This window comes from Rhinoderma darwinii, chromosome 4, assembly GCF_050947455.1.
Source record: "Rhinoderma darwinii isolate aRhiDar2 chromosome 4, aRhiDar2.hap1, whole genome shotgun sequence".
Lineage (NCBI taxonomy): Eukaryota > Metazoa > Chordata > Amphibia > Anura > Rhinodermatidae > Rhinoderma > Rhinoderma darwinii.
In genome coordinates, this window is record NC_134690.1 from 150,619,549 (window position 1) to 150,644,667 (window position 25,119).

At 42.7% G+C, this 25,119-nt stretch overlaps 1 protein-coding gene across 3 annotated transcripts in view; it reads right to left on the minus strand.

Annotated features, from left to right (window-relative positions):
• MCF2L2 (MCF.2 cell line derived transforming sequence-like 2) overlaps positions 1-25,119 on the minus strand; it is a 396,533-nt gene that overhangs the window by 20,741 nt on the left and 350,673 nt on the right. For all 3 annotated transcript variants that reach the window (XM_075861683.1, XM_075861681.1, XM_075861682.1), the window contains 4 exons: positions 16,440-16,517; positions 15,485-15,556; positions 9,068-9,180; positions 7,892-8,004 (listed from right to left, as the gene is read on the minus strand). In XM_075861683.1, coding sequence (XP_075717798.1) covers positions 7,892-8,004; positions 9,068-9,180; positions 15,485-15,556; positions 16,440-16,517 — 376 coding nt within the window. The remainder of the gene's footprint in view (positions 1-7,891; positions 8,005-9,067; positions 9,181-15,484; positions 15,557-16,439; positions 16,518-25,119) is intronic.

Sequence of the window (25,119 nt, forward strand, 5' to 3'; positions counted from 1 at the left end):
GGCCACATATGCTGACATCTCTGGAGAAAAGGGCGTCGGCAGGATGACAAGAGTTTGTGGTTAGCGACCGCAGACGTTACAGTATCCCCCTTCTTACGCCCCCTCTTCTTGGGGCCAGAACGAGAGAGAAACTTCTAAATGAGTGTAGGAGCATTGAGATTCTCTTCTGGCTCCAAGGACCTCTCCTCTGGACCGAACCCCCACCAATCTACTAAATGAAAGGTTCTTCCTCTTACTTTTTTGGTGTCCAGGATGTTCTTAACCTCAAATATCTCGGCAGAACCGCTGGGGGCAACTGCAGGGCTAATAGTCTTAGAGTAGCGGTTCAGGACCACAGGCTTCAGAAGAGACACGTGAAAGGAGTTGGGGATCCGGAGGGTAGCCGGCAGTGAAAAGCTTAAAAGAGACCGGGTTGATCCGCTGTAGGATCTCAAAGGGTCCCAGGAACCTGGGAGCGAATTTGCATGACGGCACCCACAGCCGGATATTTCTTGAGGACAGCAAGACCCTGGTACCAGGAAGAAACTGAGGCGGCTCTCTTCTCCTCGTATCTGCCATTCGCTTCATGCAATCGACCGCCAGCAGAATAGAGGACCGGGTTTGCTGCCAGATCTGTAGAAAGTCCCGGAATGTAGAGTCAGCTGCAGGCACCTCGGACGAAGCAGACACAGGGAGTGGAATACGTGGATGTTGGCCAGTTGACTATAAAGAACGGTGTGGAGGTGGTGGACTCACTTGTGTGGTTGTTATAGGAGAACTCGGCCCAAGGAAGAAGCTGAGGAGTTTACAGAGAGCACTCCAGAACTTTGAGGCGAACTGAACCCCCCGATCAGACATGATATGCAGAGGTAAGCCATGCAGGCAGAAGATGTGTTGGATGAAGAGGTTAGCCAGTCAAGAAGAAGAAGGTAGGCCGGTCAGCGGAAACAAAATGAACCATCTTTGAGAATCAGTCCACCACCACCCAGACCGTACAGCATCCAGTAGAAGCAGGAAGATCCGTGACGAAGTCCATTGCAATATGCTGCCAGGGAGCATTAGGCACAGGCGGCGGCTGGAGCAGGCCAGTCGGTTTGGAGTGAGCAACTTTGTTTGCTGCGCACACCGTGCAGGAGGAGACAAAGCCCATGATGTCTTTAGGCAGTGTGGGCCACCAGAACTGATGAGCAATCAGGTCTCGAGTCTTACCGACACCCGCGTCACTTGCCAGTTTAGAGCTGTGTCCCCAGCGGAGGATTCTTCTTCTGTCTGCCAGACGCACAAAAGTCCTCCCCGGAGGGATGTCTCTAACTTGCAGAGGGTTGACAGAGGTGATGCAGGATGGGTCAATGATATTTTGTGGCGAGTCCATGGTGTCCTCTGTCTCAAACGACCTGGACAAGGCATCAGCCCTCACATTCTTGTCAGCAGGGCGGTAGTGGAGCTCAAACTGAAACCGAGCAAAGGACATCGACCACCTGGCTTGACGGGGGTTCAGCCGTTGGGCCGTCTGGAGATAGGTGAGGTTCTTGTGGTCGGTGAAAATCAGAATGGGATGAGCTGTGCCCTCTAGTAGGTGTCTCCACTCCTCCAGTGCCAGTTTGATGGCCAGTAACTCCCGATCCCCAATCGAGTAGTTGCGCTCTGCGGAAGAGAAAAGCTTGGAGTAATAGCCACATACCACTGTCTTGCCTTTGGGACCTCTCTGGAGCAGAAATGCGCCAGCACGAACAGAGGAGGCGTCCACCTCCAATGAAAACTGTCGAGATACATCAGGATGATGGAGGATTGAGGCTGATGTGAAGGAACTCTTCAAGTGAGGAGAAGTTTAGAATGAACTGCCGGTAGAAATTGGCGAATCAAAGTAAACGCTGTATGGCCCTTAAGCCTTGAGGGCGTGGCCATTCCAGGACAGCCTTTACCTTCTCAGGATCCATCTTGAGACCTTGATCCGAGATAATGCAGCCCTGGAAGGGTAGAGACATTCTCTCGAACACGCCCTTCTCCAGCTTGGCATACAGGCGATTCTCCCTTAATCGCAGCAAAACTTGACGGATATGTCTCTGATGAGTCACTGGATCTGGGGAAAAAAATCAGAATGTCATCGAGATAGACCACAACACAGAGACAGAGGAGATCTAGGAAGATGTCATTGACAAACTCTTGGAAGACCGCGGGAGCGTTACACAGACCGAAGGGAATTACCAGGTATTCGTAGTGCCTGTCTCGAGTGTTAAATGCCGTCTTCCATTCGTCACCCCGGCGAATCCGGATTAGGTTTTTTACAGTGATCTGGTTGAGACCCCGGTAGTCGATGCAGAGTCGAAGAGATCTATCTCTCTTTTTGATGAAGAAGAACCCAGCTCCAGCAGGAGAGGAGGATTTCCGTATGAAACCCCTCTCCAAATTCTCTTTAATATAGGCAGACATAGACTGAGTCTCTGCCAAGGAGAGAGAGTATACCCTTCCACGGAAGAGAAGTGGATGATACTTCTCATCAGAACGCCCAGCTAGTAAAAGTAGTAAACACACCCCGATGTACGCACATAATACATGCCCAGTTGTACTTTTACTTTTCAACACGCCCAGTTGTACTTTTGCAAGCCTCATTTACATAAATACGAAAATGGTCATAACTTGGCCAAAAATGCTCGTTTTTTAAAAATAAAAACGTTACTGTAATCTACATTGCAGCGCCTATCTGCTGCAATAGCAGATAGGGGCTGCAAAATCTGGTGACAGAGCCTCTTTAAAGGGGTTTTCCCACGAGAGACATTTATGACATATTCACAGGATATGTCATAAATGTCAGATAGATGCGGTTCCTAGCTCTGGGACCCGCACCAATCTCCAGAACGGGGCCCCTAATCCCACCGTTCAGCCGCTCGGTGTTGCGGCTGAATTAGGTGAATTCCGACCATGAAAAAGGTCGTATGGTCGTGAGTTACGAAACAGCGTAGCTGTTTCTGTAACTACAATATTAGTGAATGGCAGTTATGGAAGCAGCGTAGCATGCGAGCTAATACTTTTCGATAACTACCATTCAGTTCTATGGGACTTACGAAAACTGCGTAGCTCAGCGAGTTACGTAACTCACGACCATATAACGTTTTTCATGGTCGGAATTCACCTCATTCAGCCGCAACACAGAGTGGATGAACGGGGTTTAGGGGGCCACGTTCTAGAGATAGATGCGGGTCCCAGAGCTGGGACCCGCATCTATCTGACATTAATGACACATTCTGTGGATATTGAGCCAAAAATAGAACATTTTTGAAGCAGCACAAGTCCAGAGTTTCTGGTGCGGTGCACGCTGTCAAGCCAGGCATACTTTCTCTGGCATAATGTAAATTCCAACAAAGTAGTAGGACAACAGCACATGCCTCCAAATCTTCAAAAAAGTTTTATTGGTTTGAAAAAGACCCTTCACTCACTAAGGGTCAAAATGTTGACTGTTTACCGTAAGATGTTTTGACAATAAAACCTTTTTGAAGATTTGGAGACGTGTGCTGTTGTCCTACTACTTTGTTGGAATATCCTGTGGATATGTCATAAACGTCTCTCGTGGGAAAACCCCTTTAAGGAACAAATATACTACCATCTGCAAAAAGCACAAACTGAAATAAAACACAGTCCGTTAATAGCGTTATCAGCGGGCTTTTTATTTTTATGAATAATTTTTTGTATAGATATAAATATATAAAATAAGCAAAGAGAATGGGTTTGCTGGGTATGTTTCTACATTGTATCTATATTGTTTCATAGCTTGTGTAACTATATTATTATTCTGTAATCTTAGTAATTATATTAGTATTCATTCTGATGAATAAGAGTTGTTGGTAGTTGTCTCCATTGTACAATTAAACAGCTGTCACAGTAGTATAAGGTGTAGTCAGTGGCGGATCCTCATAGCTCCGTTATGGGTGACTCCCAGGGGGCCCATGGTCGCCCAAAGACCACATCGCAGTTTTGTCACATTTTTGCAGTGAATTGCGTCAAAAAACACAACAAAACTGAGGACCCCTGGACTCAATTGTATCTGCGTCCTTTGGACGCGGATACAACTGACATTGCTGGCAAGGCAAGAGCCATTCGCCTTTTTTTGGTGGTGCAGGCGGCGTAATGACGCCATCGCGCCGCTTGCGTCGCTGGATGCGGCCAGGTCAGAAGACACCAGGTATGCATCATCGGAAAAGAGGATGGCGCTGGAACGGGTACAGGTAAGTGTGGGGGGCTGTGTGCCATATCTACAGGGGGCTGTGTGGCGCATTCTACGGGTGGCTGTGTGGTGCTGTCAACAAGGGGGTGGTGCTTTCTACACCAGGGTTGGTGTCAACAACAGGGGGGGTTGCGCTATCTACAGAGGGGCTGTGGGGTGCTATCTAATCAAACAGTGTAAGTTTGCTTTGTCAACACTAGAATCATGCTTCCGTTCTTAATGGATCCATTTTTAACAGGTCGAAACTGAAGACATGTAAGAACAGCTGTTTCAACCCATTTCTCCACTGGCATTTGCCATAAAAAATCCCATTAAAATGAATAGGCACATTATGGTTCATTAACAGCCAAGTTATTTACCTAGTTAATCTGAGGATAACCAAAAACCATACTGTCCCCATTTAGATATAAATTTGTCTAATGTGTGTGTCTCCCAATGAGCCATATGCTAAAATCTAAATTTAGCAATCCAGCGCTCGATAGAGCTGATTAGGGGTTTTCCACTTATCTGAGATTAGAATCCTTGCCACTGACAGAAGCAAATAAATAAATTATTCAACATATACACCGTGTTCCAAATTATTATGCACATTGGATTTAAGTGTCATAAACATTTAATTATTAGTTTTTCAATTAAACTCATGGATGGTATTGTGTCTTAGGGCTCTTTGGATCATTGTAATCAATCTCAGACACCTGTGATAATTAGTTTGCCAGGTGTGCCCAATCAAAGGAAAACTACTTAAGAAGGACGTTCCACATTATTAAGCAGGCCACAGGTTTCAAGCAATATGGGAAAGAAAAAGGATCTCTCTGCTGCCGAAAAGCGTGAAATAGTGCAATACCTTGGATAAGGTATGAAAACATTGGATATTTCAAGAAAACGTAAGCGTGATCATCGTACTGTGAAAAGATTTGTGGCTGATTCAGAGCACAGACGGGTTAGTTCAGATAAAGGCATAATGAGGAAGGTTTCTGCCAAACAAATTAATAGGATTAGGAGAGCAGCTGCTAAAATGCCATTGCAAAGCAGCAAATAGGTATTTGAAGCCGCTGGTGCCTCTGGAGTCCCGCGAACCTCAAGGTGTAGGATCCTCCAGAGGTTTGCAAGTGTGCATAAAGCTATTATTCGGCCACCCTTAAACAATGCTCACAAGCAGAAACGGTTGCAGTGGGCTCAGAAATACATGAAGACTAATTTTCAAACAGTGTTGTTTACTGATGAGTGTCGTGCAACCCTGAATGGTCCAGATGGATGGAGTTATTGGATGGTTTGTGAATGGCCACCATGTCCCAACAAGGCTGCGACGTCAGCAAGGAGGTGGCGGAGTCATGTTTTGGGCTGGAAACATGGGGAGAGAGCTGGTAGGCCCCTTTTGGGTTCCTGACGGTGTGAAAATGACCTCTGCAAAGTACGTAGAGTTTATGACTGAACACTTTCTTCCGTGGTATAAAAAGAAGAACCGTGCCTTCCGCAGCAAAATTATCTTCATGCATGACAATGCACCATCTCATGCTGCAAAGAATACCTCTGTGTCATTGGCTGCTATGGGCATAAAAGGAGAGAAACTCATGGTGTGGCCCCCATGTTCCCATGAACTCAACCCTACTGAGAACCATTGGAGCATCCTCAAGCAAAATATCTATGAGGGTGGGAGGCAGTTCACATCAAAACAGAAGCTCTGGGTGGCTGTTCTGACATCCTACAAAGATATTCAAGCGGAAACTGTCCAAATACTCACAAATTCAATGGATGCAAGAATTGTGAAGGTGATATCACAGAAGGGGTCCTATGTTAACATGTAACTTGGCCTGTTAAGTTTTTTTTTGATTGAAAGAGCATTTGATTTCTGTAAATATGACCTCCTGATGCTGCAAATTCAACAAATTACCATTTTAGTTCTCTTTACAACCTTTAAAATGTTTTGATCTCTGTTGTGCATAATAATTTGAAACAGTGCATTTTGAGTTTTTTACGTCTAAAAAAAAATCTTTTATCATTAGGAGATTGAGATTGTGCAAATTCATTGCAAAACTTCCATGTGGCAGCAAGGTGACCACATGTAATGAACAGCAGGTTGTGGACTCACTGTGCTACTCAACCAGTTTGACTAAGCGCATTGTGTAAGTAGCCTCCCCGGTATTCAACCTTTAACCCCAGTACCGTATCTTGACTTCGCTGCAGGGAGATTACCGGGATGCTGCCTGTTGAGGTGGTCCCAGTGTGAGTAGCAGCTGGCCCAGTGGATCAGGAGACAATGGTGAAGTTTACTGTGAGTACATGCACTGGCAGATGATACTGTGGCAGGCAAGTGGAGATCTGAGGTTATGGTACATACCAGGTAGCAGGATGCAGACTGGCGGCAGGTAGCAGAATACCAACTGGCAGCAGGTAGCAGGATACATAATGGTAGCTGGTAGCTGGAAGCAGGATGTGGACTGGTAGCAGCCAGCCGGATACAAACTGGCAGCAGGTAGCAGGATACATGTAACGTCTATGGCCGGGGGTCGTCGTTCAGACTTACCTCTTGACGATTCCGGCCATGGACATCCCTCTTCACAGCGTCAGCTCCCTCCTGGGAGACACTGTCACTGTCTTCCGGGTGCTCGGACTGATTCCCGCAGGGCGCGCGCACGCGCCCGCGCGTACACGGCCTTAAAGGGCCAATATGCGTCCAGCTGTCACCCATCAATTATCAGCCCAAATGGCTGCTGGACTATAATTAGGGGCTCTGCCCACTGGTTCCTTGCCTGAGCGTTGTTGTATAGCTAAGTTTGTCTTGCAAATGGTCTCCCAGTGTTTTCCAGTTCCCAGTGTTGCCCGTTCCTGCTGCTTGTACCCTGTATCCCGTGCTATCGTATCTACAAGTGAAAGTCAAGTCGTGCCTCCCGCTGTATCCACGGTGCCACCTGCTGTGAAAGTCAAGTCGTGTCTTCCCGCTGCATCCACGGTGCCACCTGCTGTGAAAGTCAAGTCGTGTTCCCGCTACCGTCTACATTGCTTCAGGTACCCGTTCAGAAATATAGACATTGTTTTGTACCTTGTTTGCCAGCTGCTACTCCGCTACGCGGTACAGCCCAGTGGATCCACACCCCGCGCCGTGACAATACATAATGCTAGCCGGTAGCAGGATGTGGACTGGTAGCAGGTAGCAGGATACAAACTGGTTTCAGGTAGTGGGATACCGACTGGTTGCAGGTAGTGTGATACCGACTGGTAGCAGGATACTGACTGTAAGCAGTTAGTGAGATGCGGATTGGTATCAGGTAGCGGGATACAAACAGGAACCTATGCAGGAAACAACTAGGTTGCACCATAGTTGCTCAGTCAGCAGTACATTTGTTTGACTGTCATGTTGCAGCCTCTCTCGTTCATTCACATAGCATTAAGCTCCGTAAGCAGGAACTTTCTGATACAGGAGCTAGTAAGCATGACTCAGAAATGGAAAGATATGGTAATACATGGATGGCTTAAATCTGCCAGAATGGGAGCCGCTCTTACAGAGTTCTGGCTTATATGGGTCTGGCTGTGACACTTATATGCCCTAATAGGACATATGGATAGGGGTTGTCCTCATAAGACAACCCCTTTAAAATACTGTATACAAGTACATTGTTCTAAGTACACTATATAACTATATATTATTTGAATAAAGACACATTATCTTCTACTATTAGATTTAGTTAAACTTACCACTGTCCATTCTCTCCACATTGAAGGAATTGTACTACATTCCCTGGTTGAAGGGAAAAGGCTGTTGGTGAGCATGTCTCAAAACTACTTTCAACACAAAAAAAGGTGGAAACCTGCAAGGAAAATAAAAACAAAAGTATATGTGGAAACCAAAGTAGTCACAGTTGTACTCAGAACTTAGAGTTATGAATTTAAAGGTGGCATCAGATGGAGTCAATGTAGAGCATGTACCAAAATTGCAGTTTTACGGGATGCAAACTGGGCAATTTCCTTGGGGGCCGCCAAGGGTAGGAACCCCAGAAGCAAACTAGTGATGTGTGATGGTATTATTTTGGAATTAAATTACAATATTATGGGGGAATTTTATGGCAGTATTATGTGGGCTACTTATTGGAATATTATTTGGATACTGCATATTATTTGGGCAATGTGTAGTGGTATTATAAGGGCTCTATAGAGCAGTATTTCATAGCACTACATGGCAGTATGATGCTTTTTTGTGGGCTACAATTACAGAAGAACAAGCGGGGGCGCTTTTTTGCTTGTTGCCCAGGGCCCCAATATGTATTAAACTGGCCCTGACTGACATTATACTCCAGACGCCATTTGCACGGACATCAGTTGTGCCTTTTGCACAGCTGTACAGTAAGATCTCCATGATCGTACGGAGGGGAAGGTTTGTTTTCTACTCACATTGTAAACATGCAACTGACAGCTTAATTGGCTTTCTATGAAACTGGCCCTTTTATGCATGGAGTTGTGAATCTACCATAAAATAATGACATTGTAAGCTCCATTGAGGCATGTAAATGAGAATATTTGCTGTATTGCTCTTATGTACATTGCTCTTACACTACATAAATAAAAGATAATTAATCTATGAATAATTTAAATAGATGTACAAATACAAAAAAAGCTGTAGAGAACCATTCTACAATACAGTAAGCACATGAGCTGTACTCTATGCTAGACATTTAACTTTTTTTGCGGGGAAAAACAAAGTTTGAGAGTCCATCTGTAGAAATACAATATAGATCTATAGCGTTCTTTCATTAACCATGGAAAAACTTAATTCTCAATGAGTCTTCATTAAAGAGTCGCAACCCAAACAATAAACCACTATGATCTAAAATATTACCCCAAAGTGAAAAACTTTGTTGAATATAAATATATTACTTTGGTTGTAGTAATTTCTTCATCAATATCAGAATTTGAAAGTTCATCATTGCTAGAAGGAATTGCAGAAAAATCTTCATAGGTTTCCAGGGAATTAAGATGCTTTGGCCAATCTATAGGAGAAGAAAAAAACATAAATAATATTGATAATATCTTAATGTTAAAGAACCGGCGGCCCCCTCCCCCATTGTGAAGCAGCCGCTGGACGCTAAATTCAGGGGCAGTATTAAAAGAGAGGTGACCGTGAATGTGTACGGCTCTTCCCTTGTACTTCTATGGGAGTTACGGAAGAAGCCGAGTTAGCGGACCCCTGTTCCCCAGATAGGTGCGGGTCCCAGAGGTGGAACCTGCACCCATCAGACATTTATGGCATATCCTGTGGACTGGTGAACTAGTGATGAAGTTATAAGGCCCCATTGTACTAGTGATTAGTAGAGGTCCCAGGTTCTGGGACCCCACAGATCGGCAAGTTATGGCATATCTTAGTCATGTGCCATCATTTGATGAAATGGTGTTCTCAATAATACTGTTTGCAAAGATTTGCTGAATATGTATGGGTTTTTTTCTATTCAGATATCAATACTTTTCTTGCATAACGCCTTAATAAGCTGCAAGAGGCTTTTTCAGTATTGGCATTACAGTAGGTTACAGAGACACAATAAGGGTATGTGCACACGTAGTGTTTTCAGCTGTTTTTCTGGCCCGTAAACATCCCGAAAAATGGCTGAAAAATTGGAAGCAGAACGCCTACAAACAACTGCCCATTGATTTCAACGGGAAATACGGCGTTCTGTTCTGACGGGGCGTTTTTTATGCGCCCGTTTTTGAAAAACGGCACGTAAAAAGACGCCTGCGAAAAAGAAGTGCATGTCACTTCTTGGGACGTTTTTGGAGCCGTTAGAAACGCCAGGAAAATCACGAGTGGCTTAAAAAATGTCTGAAAATCAGGAGCTGTTTTCCCTTGAAAACAGCTCTGTATTTTCCCACGATTTTTGCTGAGTGTGTGCACATAGCCTAAGGCATTAACAATTTTCATGAATGATTTCAATGACAAAAAAAGTCAAAGGACCAAAATATACATTTATTAAGTATCCATCGAGCATACAATGATAGTCATCACACCATGACCACAGTGTTTGTTGAAAGGAAGTAAGCTCAGCATAGAAACCTCCGTGGAACCCACCCTTCTATGTTGTCACTAATGTCGTAGGATTATTTACCTCACTTAACTAGCTTGTAAAGAGCATTAAATATGAAATATGGAATATTAGTAGGTTGGCCTCATATGAGAACTAGACACAAGAAAGTAGTTGTGAAAGGGAGCTGGCCGGTCTCTTTAAAGATTAGTTCCAACCACTACATAATGTTACGCTGATATAAAATGGCAATAATTTTTAGGTTGGGTTCCCACAGTGCAGATTTGCTGCAGATTTTGCATGCATTTTTTTTGCCAAAACCAGGAATGGAACCCAAACAGAAGAAATATATAAAGAAAAGCCTTATAGGTCTCCTCTCCCGGATCCAATTTTGGTTTTGGCTAAAATACTGCATTCAAAATCTGTAGCAAATATGCACTCTGGGACCCCAACCTAAAAGTTGCTGATTTGAAATGTGAACATGTGTTTTTTTTCTAGTTAAATTACATGCTTAGGCTTCGTTCACATCTGCGTCGGGTTTCCATTCATGGGTTTCGTCAGACCTTTCTTTCAGGGGAAGCCATGAACGGAATCCAAACTCAAACAAACGGGAACCATAGGTTTCCGTTTGCATTTCAATGGTGACGAATCCGGTGCCAATGGTTTCCGTTTGTCACCTTTGTGTAAGGGTTCCGTTGTTTTGACAGAATACCGTAGTCGACTATGCTATTCATTTAGTCAAAACTACGGAACCCTTGCACAGTTGTGATAAACGAAAACAATTTGCACTGGTCCATCACCATTGAAATCAATGGTGATGCAAACAGAAACCTATGGTTTCCGTTTGTTTTCGTTTGGATTCCGTTCACGGAGCCACGACGCAGATGTGAACGAAGCCTTAGTTGCTTTGTGAGAACATACAGTATGTGTTATGAAAATAACAGCTGCGAGGTACTACAATGTAGAAACTCTATTGTAACAGAAAATACAAGGAGATCAAACCCTTTGCAAAGTGAACATATAAAGGTATGTTCACATGGCTTATTTTCAGGCTGATTTTGGAGCGTAAAAGTATTATTTTACACTCCAAAATACACTTGAAAAAAAAGCTTGCAAATTTCAATGGAAGATACACTGTGCTGTTCACGTGAGGCGTATTTTTATGCTACTGAAATTAAAAAATACCTCGTAAAAAGAAGTAGCATGTCACTTCTTAAAGAGGGTCACCGGTTTCATACTTCCCTTTCTCCTACCTAATATAATAGGCACTGTGTTGTAGATAACTAATCAGTCATTCTCCCGTCGCTCCGGTGAAGGACCTGTGGGAGGAAGTCACGTCACAGCGTAATCTCACGAGATCACGCTGTGCTGTGTCTAAAGCTGGACATGAATGAAGAGAAGTTATGACGCTGATTGATCAGCGTCATGCACTTTTCTTTACAACGCCCACTTGGTTAAAGTTAAAAAAAAACGGCCAGTTGGGGATTTACAAAAAATTATCATAAATGTTAAAATGCTCATAACTTTGTCACTAATAAAGTTTAAAAAAAACAACAAAACAACACAGTAGTTATCTACAACACATCGCCTATTAGATTAGGTAGGAGATTTACCATTGAGACTGAAAACGCCTCAAATAATGCCTAAAAAAAAAAGCAACAAAATAAGCTTCAAATTAAAAAAAGCTTCAAAACTGCCTTGAAATCAGAGGCTGTTTTTCCTTGAAAACCGCCTTGCAATTTTCAGCCACTTCTTTTTTTGTACATGTGAGCATACTCTAAAGGAATATATATAAATTCTAGGCACATTTTTTACTAAAGTTCTGTGTTGTGGGCTCAGGACACGGATCTTTTGAGAATATAACCAATAAACATCAGGTCGCTGCTTTCCCCCTGCAACCTTTTGGGCAACACAGTAATAATTGTCCCCACAGTGTTCAAGAACTTAGGCATACTTTTAACGTACTTTTAACATACATTTTGGGCGATATAGAGAGTTGTATAACTATATGAAATATTGATGGACAGAGAACTCTCATAAGGTTTATGTACAGTTTATTTTATATATATATATATATATATATATATATATATATATATATATATATATATATACATACACACAAAACATTTTTTTACTATATACTTGTTGGGAGGGCCAACAACCGAATACATAGTGTGAAATCAGTACCCACCATGACAAGTGACATTTAGGGGGGGGGGGGGGTTCCAGGAACTTTAATTTACAACAGTCTGCAACTTATCTTCCAAGTGTGAGAATCAGACACAAAAACATCAAGATTCTTAATACCAAGTATACAAAAAGCATGCATCAAAAACTAACAAAATGACAACAATCCATTTCCAAGTCATGCATGGCCCCAAATCATGTGGTAGAGATGAAACAGAACAGAAAAAGGGGAAATGATAAGGTGACAATCTATTTATAAGATTACTCAAGATACTTTATGAAAGTGGCCAGGGTTGCAAAAGGGAACTAAAGTCACTAGTATATAATACATACTAATTAAATGCAGCTCAGACGAGATTGTTCTGAACTACCCTATTATACATGATATACAATTATTTAATAATGACATTGTAATGGCGAGTGGATCTTCTTTTTTTGATCCCTTAGAAAATTAATGAAACGGCACTGTGTGAATCTGGCCTAAAGGTGGTATCCCTCTTCCCTGTACTAATTGCGGAGCCCTACATGGAACACCACTGAATACCAGTGTTACAGCTCCACACTCATATCTCGTCACATGGTTTTGAGCTGAACTGGTTTTCTTGGGAAGGACTTTATAAACACATCTAAAAGGTATAGTCAGTAGTTGGAGAAAATAATACTTTAGGATGTTCCCTATATTTTATAACTAAGAGATTATAACTAAGAATCAATATAAAGACTCCACATACATTTGTAATAGGGGCTGGACACTGTTTATAATACAAACATCCCCCCATGTCACCTAGGCAGCTCCATGAAATGATCCAAACACGAGAAAATAGAGCAGTTGAAGCCAGTTCATATATAAAAATTGTTTAACCTTTATTCAACATATATCACATACAATGTAAAAATACAAAAAGATAAGACTCTAGTAAGAAATGGCGGAAATAGTAATAAATATTGTTGCTGGTACATTTACATGGGATAGCGAAGTAGCATGCAGTTGTTTGTATAGAGTGGTGTATACCTCCCCGCACAAGGAAAAAATTTTTTTCCCCAACCTAGTGAATGTGTAATAAGTCTATTACGCATGTAAACACAAAGGAGGATGAAGTAAAGTGACAGTGTATTTACAAAACAATAAGCATGACACCAGCCTAAGGCCTCATTCACACGGCAGGGTTTCCCGTCCGGGTGCCGGCCGTTCATAAATCGGCCGGCACCCGGCTGCATTAGGAATGATAGACCCCTAATGGGGCTATTCACACGACCGATTTTTTGACGGCCGGAAAATCCGGCCGTCAAAAAATAGGACATGCTCTATCTTTGCCCGGACACCCGGCCGCCCGGCTCCCATAGAAGTCTATGGGGCCGGGTATTACACGGCCATCACCGGAATGTGTTCCGAGTGATGGCCGGGTTTCCCGGCGCTTGCGCTCTATCTCCTCCTCCTCACAGCGCAGAGTGCATGTGAGGAGGAGGAGTTGATGCCATTCTGACGAATGGCATCGCTGCACACTGTGTTGCAGGGCCGGGGTGTACAGCAGGTGGAGGGAGCGCTGCGCTGGCTCCCTTCCCCTGCTTGTTAAAAGCACCCTGGCTCGGCGACACCTTAGATGGCGCCGCTAGTAGCAGCAGCTGCTGCGGCTGCTACTACTGCAGCGACGCCACTATAGCAGAGCGGGGAGGTATCTCCCCGCTCTGCTATGTGCTAGCCGCACTTTAGCTCCTTGAAGGAGCGGAATCCCCGTGTGTTCGGGGATTCCGCTCCTGGACAGAGCGCTTGATGTCTCTGTCCATATCTGGGCAGTGACATCAGGGGAAACTCCTGAAGCGGAATCCCCGAACACATGGGGATTCCCCTTCAGGAGCTGCCGCTGATGTCACTGTCCGGATCTGCCCGGCCCGGCACGGATGCATAACTTTATGCAAACCGGCCGGGCAGAATGGCCGATTTTACCGGCCGGCACTCGGGCTCGGACCCGACCCGGTCGTGTGAATCCCGCCTTACCCATGGTCAGCAAACTAGTTGATAATGTCCGCTCTCCACATAGACCCCATTGTATGTGATATATGTTGAATAAAGGTTAAACAATTTTTATATATGAACTGGCTTCAACTGCTCTATTTTCTCGTGTTTGGAGATTATAACTAAGCCTGGGTTCACACCTGCATTGGTGTGCTCCATCTTTAATGGGTTCCGTTGTCTTTCCGTCGGGGTGTATGTGATTTTACCGGACACAATAGCGCTATTGTCTCCGGTAAACTCTGGCAAACCCTGCCGGATCTGCGATGGAGGCCCCTAATGGAGCCTCCGACGCAGATGTGAATATAGCCTAAGATCTACATTAACCAACTAGCACTATTTTGTATATGAGGCATAACATTCTATGACAAAGTCTGGCATCTTGAAGAAGTCCCAACTATCATCAGTAAGTATTTTATGTTACGAACTGCACAAGTATTCGGCCAGGATCACACACACAGTTTAAATACAGTTTTTGTGGCAGTTTTTGAATCCGTTTTTTTAGCCAAAGCCAGAAGTGGAATTAAAAGGAAGGAAACGTATAAAAAAAAAAGTGATGGATCTCCTTTCTTTTGTGTCTACTCTTATGTTTGGCTCAAAAAACGGCCACAAACACTGCATCAAATCTGTGTGTGAGATCCTGGCATTAAGCTGGCCACAGACATAAAGATTTGGCCATAACAAGCATTCAGATTTTTTTAAAAACCGAATGCTAGTAGAGAATTGGACATACACAAAAAGATACTTCGCATGACATGTGCATTGCCCCACATATGTTTTTCCTATTTAATAAAGAAAATGAAGAATGAACAAAAACTGAAGCTCAGATTCAGAACCTAACCAATATTAATCAATAACATCACTGCTTTCTGTTTTTACACTTCACATAAAAAAAATATATAAATGGAGTCTATTAATGGGCAACAAAGTTATAATCCCCCTCTCTCTTTCTGGTCAGAGTATAATAAATAGTAAAAAACAAAACAAAAAAAAGAACAAGCGGCAGACGCACAACATACTCTGTACACCAAGACAGAAAACAGGAAACCCCACATACATGCAAAATCACAGCACTTATACCTTCAAGGCCTAGTGGTGTTGGGTCACTCTTAATTTCATGCCTTTTTGCTTTAACATCTGGACCAAGTGGACCTATTAAGTTTACAAATGTGGAAATTTGTAATATAATTAAGTGCAATTGTTGTGTAAATAAAATGGGATAAAAGTAACAAAAAAATACCAATTCATCATACTTTAACTCGGTCTTTTAGTTTTAAAACTATATCATACATTTTTTGATGATGTCCTTTGATGAGTACAAGAATACATCACGCATTGCCTTGCAGTAAAGTTTGAGACATCTTATGTGACTTAAAGAAGAGGTCTCCTGTCATGTCTGTTTAAGTAGGTTTTTCTCTTGAAATAACAATGCTGGAGCACTTTTTCTGAGGCCCCATGCACATGAACGTGTTTCTGCGGCTGCAATTCAACCGGTGGAGGCGGTATTTTCCAGCGCGCAAAGAAAAAACAGTTACAAAAAACCGGAGCTGATTTTTCCAGGCAGAATTTTCTGCCTGAAAAAAAACTCAGTGTGAACAGGGCCAAACAGATGAAAATAATCACGTGAGGTGAGAAAATGTTCCTTTTTCATTTAGTTACATAATAATTCTGCACACTAATAGTTGCCCAATAATTATGCACACAAAGATATTCTCCTAAGAAAGCCAAAACCTCACTTTTACTTTCTTAAATATTCAGGTTTGAGGTTTATTAACATTTTGAATTAAGACACAGCACTGCACTCGTTAAATAATAAGATTAATCCTCAAAAATAAAATTTGCCTAACAATTGTGCTCACAGTGTAGAAGGATGTTCCTGACAATCATAAAGTGCATTTACTGAACTACAGCTACACATTTTAACTCTTTTGAAAATATTCACAAAGTTTTTCAGATCAATTTCAATGTCACATAAGAAAAACAACAACCAGAAAGCAGTTGTAGAACGTACAGGGACATCTATAAAGTTGACTACCTTTTGGGCGAGCAGGAACTTTAATAGCTGTTGAACTGATAGAAGAAGCTAATGAAAAGCGACGAGCAGCTTCTTTCTCTAAAATACAGTAGACAACCATGTAATTAAGGAGCCATAAAGCGTCTAGTAACAAGGACAGGCATGCAACATTTCAGTGAACAATGTAAAAGTGATAGCAAACATATTGAATGACAATGATATTAAGCAAGGAATGGCCCATCCTGACAAGGGCCCAACACTTTGGTTGCTTTACTGTATTACTAGAATAAAAGGTACAAGCCATTCTAAAATGCACAACCCCCAGATTTGGCTTTTAATATTAACAAAAAACTCCTAATAGCCAATTAAAGCATATATAGTAGGTTTCTCATCAACTCCACAATAGGATCAGTCATTGTATCAAAATATACTTGTTTTAAAACTGTGGCCACAAAGATTGTAAAACAATAATTTCTTATTAAAAGTCAAAAACTCAATAGTTTATGAGTTTTATAGGTTGCCCTTTCATACTCAATTTGTGTCTTCTGCCTAGGAGCCATCAAAGACATATAACTGGTGATTGCAGATTTATTATATAATTTCTGCGGCCACTGGTATCAATCAGCAATATACATTCTCCAGATGTCTACATATCTAGTGCAAACACATGAAATAATTTAGACTATATAAACTATGAACACAAAACTCTTAAGGCTTATACAGACGAACAAGTGCAAACTCGGACGTGAAACTGTTTTTCACGTCCGAGTCGCACCCGTGCGGGACCCGCTTCCACGGGTCCCTCATAGACTTAAGTATGTTGAGGGATCCGTGAAAACGTATTAAAATATCCTATTTTTTTTTAACAAAGGCCATGTGAACGGCTCCATTGAAATGCATGTGACGGCCTTAAAAAAACGGTCGTCACACGGACGTATACTACTTTCGTCTGAATAAGCCCTTAGATGTAAAATGCTATTAAAATCAGTTGTTTCACCCCATTTACTCATTTGTTAGTTCTTTTAGCTATTAACTAATTATAATGTAAGAATTTAAAGAGGACCTGTCATGGTTTGTTTGTTTTTAAACCACATACATCGCCTTATTCCTGGCATCCTCTTAAATCCAGCGCTGTCATTTTTTATTTTTTTTGGCCCTCACTTTGTCTTGTTACAGCCCCTGCTCCGCTTGGAACCTAATATTCTAATTTTGAGTAAAGGTACAAAGAGGAGGAGACCTCATCTCTCCTTAGTAGGCGTTGCCTCCTGCATCACTGTGACGCTGTCCAATCTGAGTGCGTCTTCTGGATCACTGTTTGGGTAAGGCCACACGGGGCAGTCACGGTGCGTTTATGTTGCGTTTTTAAACTGCAACAAGTCATTTTTCAATAGAAGTCAATGGTGAAAAGTTTGTTATGGACAGACTGCTGCTATTATATTACAATGTGTTTTTTGTGCCGTTAACTGCATCTTCATAATGTCCGACCGCATGCAGTTAATGACCGCGCTGCCAAAGTTGTTGCTGAACTGCTTGCGTTTTTGCTAACTGTTCTGCAATGCATTGTAATTAACTATATACAGGAAGCACCTAACAAACTTCAACACGGGTGAAAACTATGTCCATAAACTATTTCCTTTAAAAACGCAACAGAACTGCAGCATTACAGAGACAAAAAACGCATGCAGTTGACCGCATGTGGTTTTCAAACGCAACAAAACCACGTCAACGACGCACCATGTGGCCTTACCCTGAAGCTGTCCGCTCTCATTGGATAGCATCACAGTGATGCAGGAGGCAACGCCTACTAAGGCTTACAGACTTATTAAAGAGGCTCTGTCACCAGATTTTGCAACCCCTATCTGCTATTGCAGCAGATAGGCGCTGCAATGTAGATTACAGTAACGTTTTTATTTTTAAAAAACGAGCATTTTTGGCCAAGTTATGACCATTTTTGTAGTTATGCAAATGAGGCTTGCAAAAGTCCAAGTGGGTGTGTTTAAAAGTAAAAGTCCAAGTGGGCGTGTATTAGGTGCGTACATCGGGGCGTTTTTAATACTTTTACTAGCTGGGCGCTCTGAAGAGAAGTAACATCCTCTTCTCTTCAGAACGCCCAGCTTCTGACAGTGCAGGTCTGTGACGTCACTCACAGGTCCTGCATTGTGACGGCCACATCGGCACCAGAGGCTACAGTTGATTCTGCAGCAGCATCAGCGTTTGCAGGTAAGTCGATCTTACCTGCAAACGCTGATGCTGCTGCAGAATCAACTGTAGCCTCTGGTGCCGATGTGGCCGTCACGATGCAGGACCTGTGAGTGACGTCACAGATCTGCACTGTCAGAAGCTGGGCGTTCTGAAGAGAAGAGGATGTTACTTCTCTTCAGAGCGCCCAGCTAGTGAAAGTATTAAAAACGCCCCGATGTACGCACATAATACACGCCCACTTGGACTTTTACTTTTAAACACACCCACTTGGACTTTTGCAAGCCTCATTTGCATAACTACAAAAATGGTCATAACTTGGCCAAAAATGCTCGTTTTTTAAAAATAAAAACGTTACTGTAATCTACATTGCAGCGCCTATCTGCTGCAATAGCAGATAGGGGTTGCAAAATCTGGTGACAGAGCCTCTTTAAGAAAGAAAAGTATCCTGTTCAGTACCAATCCATTTCTATTAAAGGGGTTATCCCTCAATTAAATATTAAATAACTCAATTGGAATCATTAAAAAAAAATAAAAAATCCTGTGTGTAGATATTGCTTTTACATTCTTGTTATGGTATCTCCTGGTGTTCTTTTGCTTCCCTCTCAGAACGTCCACTTTTATGTATCCAATGCCAGTGTACGCACATACCCAGCAGTTCAATCCCACCATCTGGGCAGCAGAGTGATTCCTGCTATTGTGCAGGCAAGCCAATGAACACTGCGGGCGTCATAACAAGTATGTTTTTGTGATTTAACAGAGAAATGTAATATTTCATTATGGGACAACTCCTTTAAGTAAAAGTTAGACAGAGGTGTGTCCATTTGGCACATGCCTGCCAGGCTTTTTAAAGCGGCTCTGTCACCAGATTATAAATGCACTATCTCCTATATAATCTGATTGGCGCTCTAATGTAGATAACAACAGTGGTTTTTATTTTGAAAAACGATCATTTTTGAGCAAGTTCTGAGCAATTTTAGACTTATACTAATTAATTTCTTAATGCCTAACTGGCCTTTTTTTTAACTTTTGACCAAGTGGGCATTTTAAAGAAAAGAGTATGACGCTGACCAATCAGCATCATACACCTCTCTCCATACATGTCCATTTGTACTCAGCACAGTGTGATCTTGCGACATCATGCTGTGCTGTCACATACACCCACATTAACCTTACTGAAGTGTCTTGAGAGTGAATAGACATCACCTCCAGCCAGGACGCGATGTCTATTCACACTCCCAACACTTCGGTAAAGTTTGTGTGGGACTTAATTGCTGCTGCACAGCGTGATCTCGCGAGATCACGCTACTGCTGTCATTCATAGTGAGATCTCGCGAGATGGAATTGTCAGATGGAATTGTCTGAAGAAAAAAAAAGACAAAATAAACTTCTGTTCCCTAACATAAAAAAACAGTTGGCATACAGTTGCATCCCTTTTTCTTTTCATATACGTTTTCTTAAGTTACAAAAAAATACATCTCTGATACAGAGTACAAATGTGTTGTGATCCTAGACAAAGGCCACATTCACACAATGCGTATTCAAGGCATATTTGTGTGCGGCAAATCCACAGTGTAGTAGCAGAGAAAATTAGATTTCAACTAATCTCATATACAAGTTGCAGAATTGTAAGCTGAACTGCGGAGCGGATTTCAAAATCTGTAGTATGTCAATTTATCTTGTGTTTCCGTTTCAGAATTGTATCTGACAAATTTCTTAAAAACAATCATCAAAAACCGCAGAAAAAAACTGCAACTGTTTCCACATCACAATGTAGAATCTGCACCTAAAAACACATGAAAGTAGGCAATATTAAGTATGGATTTTACATGTGGAATTACCTGCATTTGGCTATGTTCACACGGAGTATTTTGGGGGAGGAATATCTGCCTCAAAGCTCCAAACGGAATTTTGAGGCAGATATTCCTCCCCCAAAATACTCCGTGTGAATAGCAATGATCGCGCCGTTTTTCGCCCGCGGCCATTGAGCGCCGCGGGCAGAAAACACGCTTTCTCCTGCCTCCCATTGAAGTCAATGGGAGGTCGGAGGCGGAAGCGCCCGAAGATAGGGCATGTCGCTTCTTTTTCCCGCGAGGCAGTTTTACTGCTCGCGGGAAAAAGACGCCGACGCCTCCCATTGAAATCAATGGGAGGCGTTCTCGGGCCGTTTCTGCCGAGTTTTGCGACGCGGTTTCCGCGTCAAAAAACTCGGCAAAAGACCCCGTGTGAACATAGCCTTTATCTGCGGTTTTGATGCGGATTTTCTGCATCAAATTCAATAACGTGTGCATGTAGCTTAAAAAAGTAAAAAACGAATACCTCAGCAGGATAGACAAAAAAGGATGTGTACTGGGCCTTGATGCTTGATTTATTCTATGTTTGTATATTTGTCACATTGAAACTGTTTTAAATCTTTAAATAAAGTTTAAAATAGGACAAAAATAACCAAAATAAAAACATAATTCAGTTTTGAAATGCTCATTTAATTTATTGAACGTGTAAAAAAGTACTTGCCCCTAAACTTAATACCTGGTTGTGCCACTTATCTGAAAATACCTAACACTCTAACTTGGCTATTTGCATACCTCCAATAGAGTTGAATGATGTGGCAGTGCACCCGCTTGGCCACCAATCCATATAACTGTGGGTCCCCATTCCAGTAGTCAAACTCACTGCTAGAACCCCCCCATTGGTCTAACATTTAGCACTTTTCCCATGAATATATGATACATGTTAACGGCTGGGATAAACCTTTAGTATTTTGGAGTGGTCGAAGTCAAAGTCCTGGCTTGAACCATATTGAGATCCCATGAAAGGACCTTAAATGGGCAGCTCATGCTGGAAAGATATTCAATGTGGCTGAATTACAGTTTTTTAGCCACATGAAACCTCAAACCAGATCAAGTGGTGTGGGATGATTGTGCGATGCCTCCTGTTCTTTTGACGTACCAGTTATCACCACATGTCGCAAACTGAGAGGGACAGAATCCTTAAACTGAGAGACCTTGGTTTATCACTCCGGCAGATCGCTTCGTGCCTAGGCTGAGATGTTAGCACTGTTCAACGTTGCGTGTCCCGGAGGTTGGGAGAACAACAAACGGGAATGACAGCAAAAGCAAACTTATATTTTAGGTGTTTTGTGTCTCACGCTTTCTTGCGTCAGACTTGTAACCACAAACATGAATTTGAATGTATTTTTTCATTAAAATTTATGCTTTGATGCAAAACTGCATGAAGGCTCCAATAAGTTTAAAGTGCCAGGCTGCATTTTCACCATGTGTCATGTGCCTACTTTCAGAAAATATATTGGTAAATTTTTTAGGCCTTCAATTTTTGGGGACCGGAAAACCTCTTTGACTTCTTTATTAAATTGCTATTTGAACATACAACTTTAGCCTTTTTTTTTGTGTGCAATCTGATAGGGCTACTCTTTGCAGGTAATTGCTATTGTATGTGATGTCTGTGGTGCGTTTGAGCTCAGACCCTCCACATGGCTATTGTATATAGTTGATATGCTACAACTTGCTACCATAATTTGCTACAGCTCAGTATAATATGCTATAACCTGTGCACGCGGGTGATTAAAATGTAAACATACATATACACCGTCGGATAACATGACATGATTTGCTGATGCAACGCTATCCACAGGGGTCTCTGCACCCATGGCAGTCTATGATACTGCTCGTTGGTCGATGCATCCTATTTAAATTGCAGACCAGCCTATCAAAAAGAAGGTACCGCCCATTGTAGCAAACCTCTTGACATATCTGCTTGCCTCAGGTTACACAGTGTGGTCATAAAGAGTACATCAGTACGATCAGGCTTTCCCATCCTTGGAAAGCCTATCAGAGGTTTATTTTGTAATGTTAATGGCGTCATCCAGTCACGAGCTTGTGGTTCTGAAAAAAAGGCCCGCCCTCAGACATTGACTGGAAGGCCAATGCCTGTCAATTCTCTTTGTGAAGCGTCCCTCCCACCGCTATTGATTGGATGGCTATAGCTGTCAATCTGTTGAACAAAGTGTCCGTATGTTGCCATGGTGACGCTCATACCTTGTATATATTCCAGGCTCTATTTGTATTTCCATAATGACACTTGTATTTGGATCTCTTGTAACTCTTGTAACTGGTGTTTGCATTGTTTTAGCTATAATAATATCCTGAAACGCTTTTATTGGATTCTTTTTCCGACTGTGTTGTTTTAACTATAATGATATACTGAACCGCTGTTATTGGATTACTTGTCTGCCTATGAATATTTCCTTGGCCATATTACTGATGTCTTGCGTGATTTCACATAAGACCGTCACTGACTCTGATATAACATATCAGTCTGATATCATATTTTCTCAAAAATCTAATGGGTTATGGAAAATGTAGTATAACAAGTCTTTGAAGTTTTTTTGTTCTCTCCTATAATTGATTATGGGGTTTGGTTTTTATAATTCTTTTAGTTCTTCATCAGTTAATAATATATTGCAATGTTCTTTCAGAAAGTTATGTACTTTCTTCGCTTTGGTATAAAAAGTACAATTGCATCTTATCATTTTTCCTCTTTTACCAATCCACAATTGATAGTTGTGAATCGCTAGTTTCAGTCAATGTGTAGTGCCCTACGATATGCTTTTCTTAGGTTTTTTCTTGGATAGCCTCTCCTCAATAATCTATCCCTAAGATCATTGCACATCGTCTGGGAAATCCTTCTCTCTTGAGCAGTTTCTTTTGAGTCGTAGGTATTGCTCAACAGAAATATCTCTCTTCAATGTGTCTGGATAGTAACTACCCCATTGTAGAATACTGTTGGTTGCTTTTGGTTTCCTGTAGATCTTTGTTTGCACTTGTAGACCTTCATCAAGCCATACTATAATGTCTAAGAATGCATTCAAAATGTGTATAAAATCATAGAAAAGTCCTTAAAAAAAAAAAAAAAAAATTGTGCTCTAAGACGAATTTTAATAACTTGGTTACAAATGCATTGGGTAATTTTAGGTCATTGTCTCGTGTTTTTAGGTATTGGCTAACTGCTTACATCCCCAAACCATATTGGATGCTGCTATACAGAGCCCCCACGTCTAAACTTCCTATCCACGTATTTAAAGTAACTGTGATACCTTGTAATTTTGGAACTGTGTCTTTTATATATTTGAAGTAAAAAGGGAAAGTTTCTACAAAAGGCTTATGTCATGTCCGTGTCTGTGGGCTGTCAGGTTCACTGCCCCCCTGACGGCCGCAGCCACGGGTCGGCGAGCGCTGGCCCCAGTCTCCTCCTCAGGAGACGCCAGCGCTCGCTTCCCCTCACCTCGGCAGGATCCCATAGGGTGCGCGCGCACGCTCGTGCCCGTTCTTAAAGGGGTAGCGCGCGCACAGACTTTAATGAACCATCAGCCCATAAGTGCCCTGGACTATAAGAAGGGTTCAGCCCCTTGCTTCTATGCCTGAGCGTTGTTGTCGTACCCTATGTTTGTCTATGTAATGGTCTTCTAGTGTGTTCCTGTTCCTGTCCCTGTTCCTGTTACCTGTATCCGTGCTATCCTGGTCGAGTGCCGTGCTGAGCCAAAGTCGCACTGTATACCACGCCTGTCCTGCTTCACCTCGCCTGACGTCTGTCTGCTGCCTAGTCCCAGCCGAGCCTGCCTTGCTACTGTCCAAGCAGTCACAGGTACCCTGTACGTACTATAGACTTTAACCTGCGCCCTGTTGGCCAGCTGCCATACCGCCAAGGCGGTACGGCCCAGTGGGTCCACGAACCCAGCATGACAGTACGCTCAGGCCATGGACCCCGCTGGTCGATTCAAGACCATGACGACGTCACAGGAGATATGGGCGGATATGCTAGACCTCTGGTCTCGACAGGACCAACTCCTCCAGGCCTTGAGCATTCTCGCACGTCAGCAGGAGGCACAAGCTGCCGTTCCTCCTACTACACCTCCTGGCAGTGTTGATCCTCAGACTACACCTCTTGGCAGTGTTGACCCACGTGTTTCTTTGTCACTTCCTGACCGCTATGATGGAGACGCAGGTACCTGTCGTGGATTTTGGAACCAGTGCCAGATCCACTTCAGCCTGTATACTAGTACATTTTCGTCTGATGGCGCAAGGGTCGCTTTCATCATCTCTCTCCTCACTGGCAAGGCTCTTGCATGGGCGACCCCTATCTGGGAGAGACAAGGACCAGAAACCCATGACTTCCAGGGATTCCTCCGGACTTTTCGCATGGTGTTTGAGGAGCCTGGACGGGTCTCATCTGCAGCGGCTTCCTTGATTAACCTACGCCAAGGAGACACCTCCGTGAGTAAGTATGCCATCCTCTTCCGCACCCTGGCGGGAGAACTGTTGTGGAACAATGAGGCCCTGGTGGCTGCATTCTGGCATGGACTGTCTCCTAAAATTAAAGACACACTTGCTGCCTGAGATCTGCCGTCTACCTTGGATGACCTCATCCTTCTGTTCGCCCGGATTGATATGCAGATCCGAGAAGGCCTCCAAGAGGTTCGTCAGGA